The sequence below is a fragment of the Mesoplodon densirostris genome, chromosome 11 (assembly GCF_025265405.1).
Source record: "Mesoplodon densirostris isolate mMesDen1 chromosome 11, mMesDen1 primary haplotype, whole genome shotgun sequence".
In the NCBI taxonomy this organism is placed as follows: Eukaryota; Metazoa; Chordata; class Mammalia; order Artiodactyla; family Ziphiidae; genus Mesoplodon; species Mesoplodon densirostris.
The window spans coordinates 59,223,925-59,236,980 of NC_082671.1; the positions used below are offsets into that span (position 1 = coordinate 59,223,925).

General features: G+C 33.7%; 1 protein-coding gene across 1 annotated transcript in view; it reads right to left on the minus strand.

The window, feature by feature from the left end:
- Positions 1–13,056, minus strand: part of REDIC1 (regulator of DNA class I crossover intermediates 1) — a 72,039-nt gene that overhangs the window by 38,254 nt on the left and 20,729 nt on the right. Inside the window, 3 exon segments of the mRNA XM_060114200.1 lie at positions 796–856; positions 2,528–2,597; positions 2,843–3,351. Of these exon segments, the coding sequence (XP_059970183.1) occupies positions 796–856; positions 2,528–2,597; positions 2,843–3,351 (640 nt within the window).

The window sequence follows — 13,056 nt, forward strand, 5'->3', positions numbered from 1 at the left end:
ACTACTATACTCTATACCGTACACACGTAAAGTACACAAAAGCACAACCACTTTTAGAAGACGCATGCGACAATGTATGCCAGACACATGTATTAATTTATGTGATTGGACATGTGAATGCATATTTGCATATTCAAAAGTTCTCAACTTGAAGGTTTGTATGTAGGGGACTTACTGTACTTGTTTTAAACTGATAGTCATTTAATTTTAAACACATTTTAAAATATCTACATTTTTTACTCCCTTCTCTTAGATTTTGTGGGGGTTTTATATTTTACATCTTTGTGCTTATTCCTTAACTGTTTATTGTTTTGTGTCCTAGTATGTGGCCTATCCTAGAGAATGTCCCATGTGCTCTTGAAAATAATGTATATTGTTTTTTGAATGACTGAATCATACACCCTTATTATGAGCAGGGATTACAACTTAGGTAACCAATGTTTATATATGTTTTAGTATTCTTAAATATATAACTATTTTCACCCATAACACAATTAAACCTAAAGAAATTTCATCTTGGAATAAATTTTATAGGACTTACAGAAAGAACTTTAAATGCATCTATATTGGTTTGACTAAAATAAGGCACATTACAGTTTCTGAAATGTTGTTAATTTTATTTCTCAATCTAAGCTATAATTTCCCCAGAGTAAAAAAGTATATTTTAAAAAAGTTACCCTAAAAAGAAAATCTTCAGAAAGAGCTAACCTTAAATCAAAGTAAATTTCAAGTACTAAAATAAGACATGATAATACAACTTACTTAATTGGAAAGATAATGTAAGATGTACTTTACCTCACCAATTCCAAAGTCCCATGATTGCTTAGAACACAATTCTTCCAAAGGGATATTACCCCTAAGGGTTTTAAATAAGAAAGTATTAGAGTGTGTTTATTCCCTCTGAAAATTATTGTTCTAAATTATGATTCCCAAAGTTGGTTAAAGATCAGAATTATAAGAGAAGTTTTTTAAAAGATAAGGATTCATAAGCTCTATCTTAAGGAGCCTATTTATTTTGTGTAGGTCAAACGTGACATTTTGTATTTTAAAATCACCTCTTGGGCTTCCCTGGTGGTGCAGTGGTTAAGAATCCACCTGCCAATGCAGGGGACATGGGTTCGATCCCTGGTCCAGGAAGATCCCACGTGCCACAGAGCAACTAAGCCCATGCGCCACAACTACTAAGCTTGCGCTTTAGAGCCCACAAGCCACAACTACTGAAGCCCTCATGCCTAGAGCCCAGGCTCTGCAACAAGAGAAGCCACCACAATGAGAAGCCTGCGCACTGCAATGAAGAGAAGCCCCTGCTCACCGCAACTAGAGAAAGCCCACATGCAGCAATGAAGACCCAATGCAGCCAAAAATAAATAAATAAATAAATAAATTTATTAGGAAAAAATAAAATCCTCAAGTGATGAGGATCTTCACACAGGTTTGGAAGCCATGTTCTAAATCACTTTCATAAAATATGTTTTAAAATTCAAGTTTTTTTTTTTTTTTTTTTTTTTTTTTGCGATATGCGGGCCTCTCACTGTTGTGGCCTCCCCCGTCGTGGAGCACAGGCTCCGGACACGCAGGCTCCGGACGCGCAGGCTCAGCGGTCATGGCTCACGGGCCCAGCCGCTCCGCGGCATATGGGATCCCCCCAGACCGGGGCACGAACCCGTATCCCCTGCATTGGCAGGCGGACTCTCAACCACTTGCGCCACCAGGGAGGCCCAAAATTCAACTTTTAACATCCTGTTTTTCATTCATAAGTTTCTGAATATTTGGAGGTTTGACAACAAAGAACCTAAGTTGTTGATTTTATTAAATAAGTGGTGAATCTATTTTTTAATTAATTTGTTGTTCCAATGCCATAAAAATGGCATCGAATAATTCTTTGTATTAATAGATATTTTACATATTTCCATAAGAAAGTACTTCCAAAATAAAAATCTATTCTAATTCATGATTTTCAATTATGAAGATTTGATTAAATCATAATTATTACTGAGAAAGTTAGGCATATTCTGAAACTACAAGTTTTCTTTAATTTCCTATAATGTCAGTCCCATAAATTGTTGATATGCTTGTTTACGCCATTAACATTTGAATTCTATTACTCCCTTGTTCTGATTCTATATTAACCAATCAACCTTCCCATGGCAAGCTGCCAAAAGGTAGAAAATATTCAGTAAGAAAATTATGCCAGTAAGCATTCCTATATATGTCACCTTTCTATTTCTTACTGTAAATTAATAAATTGACATTCTGGTGGGTAAATAAATTTCCTGAACACGTAAGTCAGTTTTCTCAAATCTAATTAACACTATGATTCAGATAAGAAGATATTTTTGCACTGCTGAATATGAGGACCAAACTCTCAACTAGGGTGATATTACCAAGGTCTGACAATTGATTTTTGTGGCCAGTCTGTCCACCCTCAGACAGCATTATGCCTACCTCACTTTGCATCAGTTTAACCCCTAAACATGCATTACATTAGATCCCAATTTGCATTCCCCAAATTTACCTAAAAACTTACATATGGTTCACTGAATATTTCTGTTTTTTTTTCTGGGATGTCTTCTCTTGGTAATCACTTTCAAATTTTCCTTTAAAAATAAAAGTATACATTGAAATAAAACTTTAGCATAGACGATTTCTATTTTTTAATTTGAAGCTTATTATCATGACCCATATAGAGGGATGCCACTGGTTCACACTGTCATATAATAGAATGTCACTCTATTTTTAATTTCATGTTCCTCCAAACACACACACACACGGATATTCATTAAAACTGAAAACAAACAAAAAGCCCCAATAGATTATTACACTTTCCATCTATAATACCAACCTTTTTTATCAGAGCTGGCTGGGTAAAAATCCTTCTCAAAAGGTGTACTAAAGTTCTTTCTTTCATTATTGTTGCACTCTTTCTGACAATTCTTGTTTGGTCGACACTTTTCTGGAAAACTTGATTTATTAAAAGTAGAATTACTAGAAGTCAACTCTGGATCTGTAAAAATACTTCTAATGCATCTATCAGTGAAATGGTTTTTAACAGAACTAATGACTGCACTGTCATAACCACACTTGTCAAAGGTTTTCTTTATCTTCTGTTGATCTATGTTTAATAAGTTGATCATATTTTCACTAATAAAAGAGTCACAATTATCTGATAGAAGGCTTGGGGTTTGCTGGTTCATATCTTCATTAGAAAACATTTTTCTATTTTCTCCCCAAATATTTTGTAATGAATTTTTTTCAGTAATGAAGTCTGACTGTCTTCTTTCATCCATGCTTCCACAATATTCACCTACAACTATAGCAGGTCTCCTAGTAAGGAAATTTCTATTTTCTGGACTTTAGGATAGATAAAAACATATTTAGCAAGAAAAGCATAGAGCATTCTTATTTAGAAACAGGTGAAGTTAAATTCTTACAGAACATATTGAGTAGCTGCTAACATTTCAGTAGACCATGTTTATTTTTAAAATTTAAATAAATAATACTGCTTTGGGTGGAAATTTGTCTAATATCCTCTTCTAATACCTTAGTGAGTATAAATATAATCTACACTTAGTTTAGTACTGCAACATGAAAAATTAGTATGTGGTTCAATTTACTGTTTTATTAACAAAACAAAATATGACCAATCTATAGTGTCTTCCGTAATAACGTCTAGAGAATTACCTAGGCAAACACTGTACATAAATGCCACTCCATTTAACCAGAGAAAGACACTTTGAAGACTGTTCAGAGAAAATAATTACTCTTAGTGTTAAAATGCCAAATAAAATTGTTATGAGAACATTAAATCAGATATTTCTCAACCTAACAAGGAACTCAACCTAACAAACTGTCTCTGAAGTTACCAAGGAATAGCAATATAACTACAAATGCATACGTAAGTAATAAAGCCAAGAGATAAGATGTATTAGATGAAAATGTTAGACAAGATAGCTTGCAAATTCCCTTCTAATGCATAATTATTATAAATTATTATAAATCATAATTCTAAGTTATGTCCAACTTGTATTAAAGAATCAAAGTTATCATGGAAAGTAATTAGAAATCAAGGTATTATGAATTTTGTTGCCTCTGACTATCTACAAATTTACTTGGGGTTGGTTTTGTTCCAGAGATGGGAGGTACCAAAGAAATTTAGAAAAAACATAGACTGCTGAAACTCTGATTGAGTTCCAATTTTATTTATAATTAATTTATTAAATATTTAATAAGTGAGTACACCTACTCTGTTCTAGGCAGTGCACCATGTGTTGTGGACAGAGAGATAAAATATTTCAGTTTGGTATTAAGGAGAGAGAGATGTTTTATCCATGAATGCACACAGATCATGATCCTACATTATTTCTCAATACGGGTTTTATTGGTATTTTGGGCAGAAAAATGCTACTCTGTTATTACCAAAAGGCATAACCTATAGTATGCAATAATATACACTATTAACACCAGAGAAATTTCTATTACACTAAATGAGAAAATAAATTTAAAAGCACTTAGTAAGTTAGAAAACATACTACAAAATGTAAATCATCATTTTAAAGGGGTATATTAAGCATTCAGACTCAGGATAATCACTAACTCAAAAGATGTGGGCAATACAGAAGTGTATAGTGCACAGTCATTGCTCACAAGAAATAGTCTAGAAGAGGCAAGAAAAAATTAGAAAGTGAAAAGTGCTATCCTACAGTAAATTGTTACTATAGTACATAGAAAGAAGAAATTCTTTTGATTGAGAAAAATCAGGCAGGTAGCATTTGAGTTGGGGACCAAATGTTGGGAAGAATTGTTACTTGTACAAATGACAGAGGGAAATTATGCTAAAAATTTTAAAGTCTTATTAAGATAAATCCATCCAGTTTCTTTAACAATTTAATTTTTCCTATAGATAAATATAAAATTCATGAAAATTATGTACCAAAATAGGGATAAATTTATTATCTAAATAAAGAGTATTCAATAGATATTTAATGTATGCCTACTATGTGGTAAGGAGACAATACAGCTTATATTCTAGAGAACAAATATATTAAACAAATAAGATAATTAACCATGAATAAGTACAATGAATAAAAGAAATAAAGACTTAAACAAATAAAGATAATTATAGTGCCTTTACAACTGCTACAAAATCACGTGATGGAATAACATGTTGGAGGTCCTGTTTCAGATAGTTTGGTCAGGAAAGTCCCTAATAAGGAAGTGATAAATAAGCTAAAAGTACAGAATGGTTAGACATGTGAAGAAAGGAGTAAGCACACCCTGGGGAATGGAATAATAACAAATGCAAGGTCTGCAGTATGTTTGGGAAATGAAAAGAAGAGGAATAAAAGCTAGATTAGAATCAGTAAAAGAAAACTTATGACTTAAGGCTTAAAAGGTACAAAAGGGCCAAAAATCATGCAAAGCTTTATTTCTGAAAAGAGCAATAAGAAACATTCAAAGGTTCCAAGTACAAAAGTAAAATCAACTGCTTTCTGCCTTGGAAAATATCCGTCTGGTTGCTGGGTGCATATGAATTTCAGGTCTTCTGACTACCCAAATGAAGTGAAAAGGATCAGATTTATCCTCCCAACTGACCAAATTAAAGAACTAGACAAAAATACATAAGACAATGATTTTCAGACATGGTCCATCAGGTAGCACAGGATAATGATCCCTGAGAGAGAGAAAACAAATCAAATGAACCCTATAACTGCTCCTAGCTTAATACCTTGAGAGTGTATCTAAGCCACAGAATACTTGAATACTTGTAGGGGAAACCTAGTCAGAGCCCACAGATTACCCTTCTTGAGGAAATAGGGCTGGGGGTTCAGGGAGACTACAGAAAATAGAGTTCACAGGGCAGAGTACCATGAAGGAGGGTGTTTCAAAAAGAGGAAGCTCCAGGGGCTTCCCTGGTGGCACAGTGGTTGGGAGTCCGCCTGCTGATGCAGGGGATGTGGGTTCGTGCCCCGGTCCGGGAGGATCCAACATGTCACGGAGCGGCTGGGCCCATGAGCCATGGCCACTGAGCCTGAGCGTCTGGAGCCTGTGCTCCACAGTGGGAGAGGTCACAGCAGTGAGAGGCCTGCGTACCACAAAAAAAAAAAAAAAAAAAAAAGAGGAAGCCCCAGAGATCTACAGAGAGTTCTCAAATCTTTAACCAAGTACTGACCAGCACATACATATGAAGCAATTAGTCAAGGCTGGGAAAAGAACCACCCAACATGAGAACATGGAACAATTCCAGGAACTCACACAAGGATGGGAAAATTTTGTGTTCTCATCAACCAGAGTGGAAAACCTTGTAATTCAAAGGAAATTGGAGAGGACTCAGAGGAGTATAGCCTCAGCAGAGGGCAAATTAACCATAGACTGAAGGTGTATCTGGTCCTGCTTAACAAAGTTTAAAGCAACCCTCAATAAAATCATACTACTTCCAAGTAACTAAACTGTATCCCAGAACAAAGCTTAAGATGATCTATAGGATTACAAGATTTCCAGAAACCAAAAAGATAATTCACAATGTATAGAATCTAAACAAAATTCTCAAGAATGCAAAGAAGCAGAAAGTTACAATCTGTAATGAGGAGGAAAATCAGTTATTAGAAATAGACTAAGAAATGACACAAAATGATATAATTTATAGACAAAGACATTAAAAGAGTTATCCTAACTATATTCCCTATATCAAGAAGCTAAAGGAAAGATTGAACATATTGAATAGATACAAGGAAAATAAAGAGTTAAATCAAACTTCTAGAGATGAAAAATACACTGAATAAATTTACAAGTATTAGATACCAAAGAAGATACAATTAGTGAATTTGAAGATCTAACAATATATATAAAATGAAAGGAGAGGAAAAAAATGGAAAATAAACAGAGCATCAGCAAACTGTTACAAAACTTCAGTTGGACTACTTTACATATTATTTGGGATCCCAAAGAAGAGAGGAGAGGCATCAGAAAAAATATTTGAAAAATTAATGACTGAACTTTTTCCAAATTTTGTAAAAACAATAAGTCCACAGATCCAAGAAGCTCAACACAGCCCAAACACAAGAAATAGGAAACAAACATCCTAATCCTAATGGGGAGAAATCCACAGTAGAAAATCTGTAGTAGAGAATCCATGATGAAAAATCTTAAAAACAGAGAAAATTGTATATTATATATACACAGATATTAAGATAAAAATGACAGCAAACTTCTAGTTGGAAACAATGGTACTCAAAGACATTTTTCAAAAAGAAGAGAACAATAAAGACTTAAAAATATACAAGAGATGAATTAATCACCAGCAGACCCACACTATAAAAAATGTTGGGCTTCTCTGGTGGCACAGTGGTTGAGAGTCTGCCTGCCGATGCAGGGGATGCAGGTTCATGCTCCGGTCCGGGAGGATCCCACATGCCGCGCAGCGGCTAGACCTGTGAGCCATGGCCACTGGGCCTGCGCATCCAGAGCCTGTGCTCCGCAGCAGGAGAGCCCATGACAGTGGGAGGCCCGTATACCACCAAAAAAAAAAAAAAAAAAGTTAAAGAAAGTCTTTTAAACAGAAGGAAAATGTCACCAGATGTAAATCTAGATCTGCACAAAATAATGAAGACCACAAAAATGATAAATTTGAACTAAATATAAAAAATTGTTTTCTTATTTTTTAACTCTCTCTAAAACAAAAAGAATAATGGATTTATAACATATATATATATATGTAAAATGTATGAATACAACAACACAAAGGCTAAAGGAAAGAAATAGAAGCATACCATTATAAGTCTCATATTATATTTGAATTGGCATAATATAACCTGAAGACAGTCCATGATAAATTAAATATATACTATAAAATCTAAAGCAATCACTGAAAAACAAAAAGCAGAGTTATATCTAATAAGCCAACAAAAGGGATAAATTAAGTCATAGAAAATACTCAAAAGGCAGAAAAAGAAGGAAGGGGAACAAAATTATATGGGACAAATAAAAAACAAATAGCAAGAGAACAGACTTAAACCCAACCATATCAATTGTCACATTAAATGTAAACGATATTCTTAACAGTAATACATCTCAATAAATTTGAAAGGATTCAAATCACATAAAGCATCTTCCTTGTCCACAATATACTTAATTTAGAAAGATAACAGAAAAGCCTTGAGGTTTCTAGGAACCAAACAACAAACTTCTAAATAATTCATGGATTGTAAATGAAATCAAAAGGAAAATTAGAATTATTTTTAACTGAATGAAAATTAAAATAAAACATATCAAACTTGTAGGATATAGCAAAAGCAGTGGTTAATGGGAAATTGATATCACTAAACACACACACACACACACACACACACAGAAAAGAAAAAATGGTCTCAAATCAATGACCTCAGCTTTCACCTTAAGAAACCAGAAAATAAAAGAGTAAATTAAATCCAAATTAAATAGACAAATGGAAATAAAAGCCGAATTCAATGAATACTAGAAAAATAAGAAATATGTGAAATTGAAAGTTAATTTGTTTAGAAGATAAGTAAAATTGGTAAGTCCCTAATCAGAATCATCAGGAGAAAAAAGGGAGAAGATGTTATCAATAAGAGAAAAGACATCACTACAGATGTTAAAGATGTTAAATGCATTATAAGGGGATATTATGAATAACTTGAAGTCAATAAATTCTACAACAGATTAAATGAATACCTTTTTTATTCAATACAAATTATCAAATCTCACTAAAAATAATCTGACTAGCCTGTATCTAGTAAGAAATGAAATTTATAGTAAAAAATAAACATTCCCACAAAAAGAACTCCTCAGTAATGAACATAAGATGTAAGGTCTTATGCCCAGGAGGAAGTCTTATTAGCTCAAGATGTTTAAACACAACCTCCAACTAATCATTGGTTGACCTCTAAGCACTGCTTTACAGCTTTAAATGTCTATATTAGAAGAGAAGAAAAATATCAAATCAATAATTAAGCTTACACCTTAAGAAACTAGAAAAAAAAGGAGGCCAAACTAAATCCAAAGTAAGTAGAAAAAGAAAATCATAAACATTAGGGCAGAAATCAATAGAATAGAGAAAATTGATAAAACTCAGCAAATAAAATTAGCAAATATTTAGTTATACTGACCAAGAAAAAAAGTAGAAAAGACACAGGTCTGGAATTAAACAGGTTAAACAAGGATAACAACACTTACCTTATAGAAATTAAAAGGACTTCAAGGGAATACTATGAACAACTTTATGCAAACAAATTACATGCTAACAAATTATACAACACACAGTAACACAAGGTACTCAAGAAGAAATTTTAAAGTACTCAAGAAGAAATTTTAAAATCTGATTAGACCTATAACAACTAAAAATAAAAAGAATTATTAGTTAAAAGTCTTCCCACTAAGAAAAGCCCAGGTGCAAAAATACTTAAAGAAGAAATAACCAATCCTCCACAAATTCTTCCATTAAATAGAGGAGGAAATGCTTTCCAACTTGTTCTATGAACTCAGGAGTATTACTCTGTTACCAAAGCCAGACAAAGATATCACAAGAAAAGAAAAATTCAGACCAATATTTCACATGAATATAGATATAAAAACCATTAAAAAAATTAGCAAAATAAATCCAGCATTTTATGAAATGGGTTATGTAACATAATTAAGTAGCCTTTATCACAGGAAGGCAAGGTGGTTTAACACTTGAAAATAAGGTAATATATCATATATATTAATAAAGAAAAAAAACTACATGATAATCTCAAGGGACACAGAATGAGCATTTGGCAAAAATCCATGATAAAAACTTTCAATAAACTAGGAATAGAGGGCAACCTGACAAAGGGCACCTATGAAAAACCTAAAACTAATATCATTCTTTTTTTTTTTTTTCGGTACACGGGCTTCTCACTGTTGTGGCCTCCCCCATTGCAGAGTACAGGCTCCGGATGTGCAGGCTCAGCGGCCATGGCCCAAGGGCCCAGCCGCTCCGCGGCATGTGGGATCCTCCTGGACCAGGGCACAAACCGTGTCCCCTGCATCGGCAGGCGGACTCTCAACCACTGTGCCACCAGGGAAGCCCTAATATCATTCTTAATAGTGAAAGGCTAAATGTTTTTTCCCTAAGACTTGGAACAATGTAAACATGCTCACTCTTGCCACTGCTATTCAGCACTGTATTAGAGGTTCAAGTCACTGCAGTCAGGCAACAAAAAGAAGCAAAAGGCATTCAGATTGAAAGGGGAAAGGCAAAAATATCTATATTTATAGACAGCATAATCCAATATGGTGAAAATCCTAAAGAACTCATAAAACTACTAGTAGAACTAATAATACAGCAAGGTCAAAGGATACAATTTCAATATACAAAATTGTATAACTATATACTAGCAATAAATAATCCAAAAATAATATTAACAAAATAATTGCAAAGATATTGGCCTGTAATTTTCTTTTTTGGCAGTGTCTTTGTCTGGTTTTGGTATCAGAGTGATGGTGATGGCTTCATAGAATGTCTTTGGGAATGTTCCTTCCTCTTCAATCTTTTGGAAGAGTTTGAGAAGGATCAGTATAAGTTCTTCTTTGTATGTTTGGTAGAATTCACCTGTAAAGCCAACAGGTCCTGGACTTATGTTTGTAGGGAGCTGTTTCTTGTTTTTGTTTTTTTAATTACAGATTCTATTTCATTTCTAGTGATTGGTCTGTTCAAGTTATCTTTTTCTTCTTGACTCAGTCTTGGCAAGCTGTATGTTTCTAGAAAGTTGTCCATTTCTTCTAGGTTGTCAAATTTGTTGGCATATAATTGTTCATAGTAATCTCTTATGGATTTTTGTATTTCTGTGGTATCAGTTATGATTTCTCCTTTCATTTCTTATTTTCGTTATTTGGGTCTTCTCTCTTTTCTTTGTGAGCCTGGCCAGAGGTTTGTCAATTTTGTTTACCCTTTCAAAGAAGCAACTGTTGATTATACTGATTTTTTTCTATTGTTTTTAATCTCTATTTTATTTATCTCCTCTCTGATTTTTATTATCTGCTTCCTTCTGCTAACTTTAGGTTTTGTTTGTTCTTCTTTTTCTAACTCTTTTAGGTGGTGGGTTAGGTTGTTTATTTGACATTTGTCTTGTTTCTTAAAGAAGACCTGTACTGCTATGAACTTCCCTTTAAGAACTGCTTTTACTGCATCCCATAGATTTTGTTTGGTTGTGTTTTCATTGTGACTTGCCTCAAGGCATTTTAAAATTTCTTCCTTGATTTCATCTTTGACCCACTGGTATTTTAGTAAAAAGAAAATTACAGGCCAATATCTTTGATGACTATAGATGCAAAAAGTTTCAACAAAATATTAGCAAACCAAATCCAACAACACATAAAAAGATCATACACCATGACCTAGTTGGATTCATCCCAGGGTCACAAGGATGGTTAAACATATGCAAATTAATCAATGTGATACACCACATCAACCAAAGAAAAGATAAAAACCACATGATCATCTCAATAGATTCAGAAGAAGAATCTGATAAAATTCAACACCCATTAATGATAAAAACCCTTATGAAAGTGGGTATAGAGGGAACATATCTCAACATAATAAAAGCTTCTTATGACAAACCCACAGCCAATATAATACTCAATGGTGAAAAGCTGAAAGCCTTCCTGCTAAAATGTGGAACAAGACAAGGATGCTCACACTCATCACTTCTCTTCAACATAGTATTGGAAGACCTAGCCACAGCAATCAGAAAAGAAAAAGAAATAAAAGGTATTCAAATTGGTAGGGAAGAGGTAAAATTGTCCTTATATGCAGATGACATGATATTATATATAGAAAACCCTAAAGACTCATACAAAAACCACCAGAATTGACAAATAAATTCAGCAAGGTAGCAGGATACAAGATTAACATACAGAAATCAGTTGGACTTCTTTATACTAACAATGAAATATCAGAAAGGGAATGTAAAAAAATCAATACCTTTTAAAATCACATTAAAAAAACCCAAAACTTAGGAATCAACCTCACCAAGGAGGTGAAAGACATATGTTGAGAACTACAAAACATTAATAAAGGAAATCTTGAAAATAATGCAAAGAAATGGAAAGATACCCCATGTTCTTGGAATGGAAGAACACTGTTAAAATGGCCACACTACCCAAAGCAATCTACAGATTTAATGTGATCCCTATCAAATTACCCATGACATTTTTCACAGAACTAGAACAAATAATCCTAAAATTTATATGGAACCATGGGAGACCCAGAATTGCCAAAACAATCCTGAGAAAAAAAAACAGAGCAGGAGACATGACCCTCCCAGACTTCAGACAATATTACAAAGCTACAGTAATCAAAACAGTGTGGTATTGGCACAAAAACAGACATACGGATCAATGGAACATAATAGAGAGCCCAGAAATAAACTCACAAACTTACGGACAATTAGTCTTTGACAAAGGAGGAAAGAATACACAATAAAAGACAGTCTCTTCAGCAAGTGGTTTTGGGGAATTTGGACAGCCACATGTAAATAAATGAAGTTAGAACACACCCTCACACCATACACACAAATAAACTCAAAATGGTTTAAAGAGTTAAATATAAGACAAGACACCGTAAAACTCTGAGTAGAGAACATAGTTAAAACATTCTCTGACATAAATTGTACCAGCGTTTTCTTAGGTCAGTCTCCCAAGGCAATAGAAATAAAGGCAAAAATAAACAAATGGGACCTAATCAAACTTGTAAGCTTTTGCACAGCAAAGGAAACCATAAGCAAAACAAAAAGACAACCTATGGATTAGGAGAAAATATTTGCAAATGATACAACTGACAAGGGCTTAATTTCCAAAATATACAAACAGCTCCTACAATTCAGTAACAACAACAACAAAATAACCCAATCAAAAAATGGGCAGAAGACCTAAATAGACAATTCTCCAAAGAAGACACACATATGGCTGATAGGCACACGAAAATATGCTCAACATTGCTAATTCTTAGTGAAATGCAAATCAAAACTACAATGAAGTATAACCTCACACCATTCAGAATGCCCATCATTAAAAAGGCTA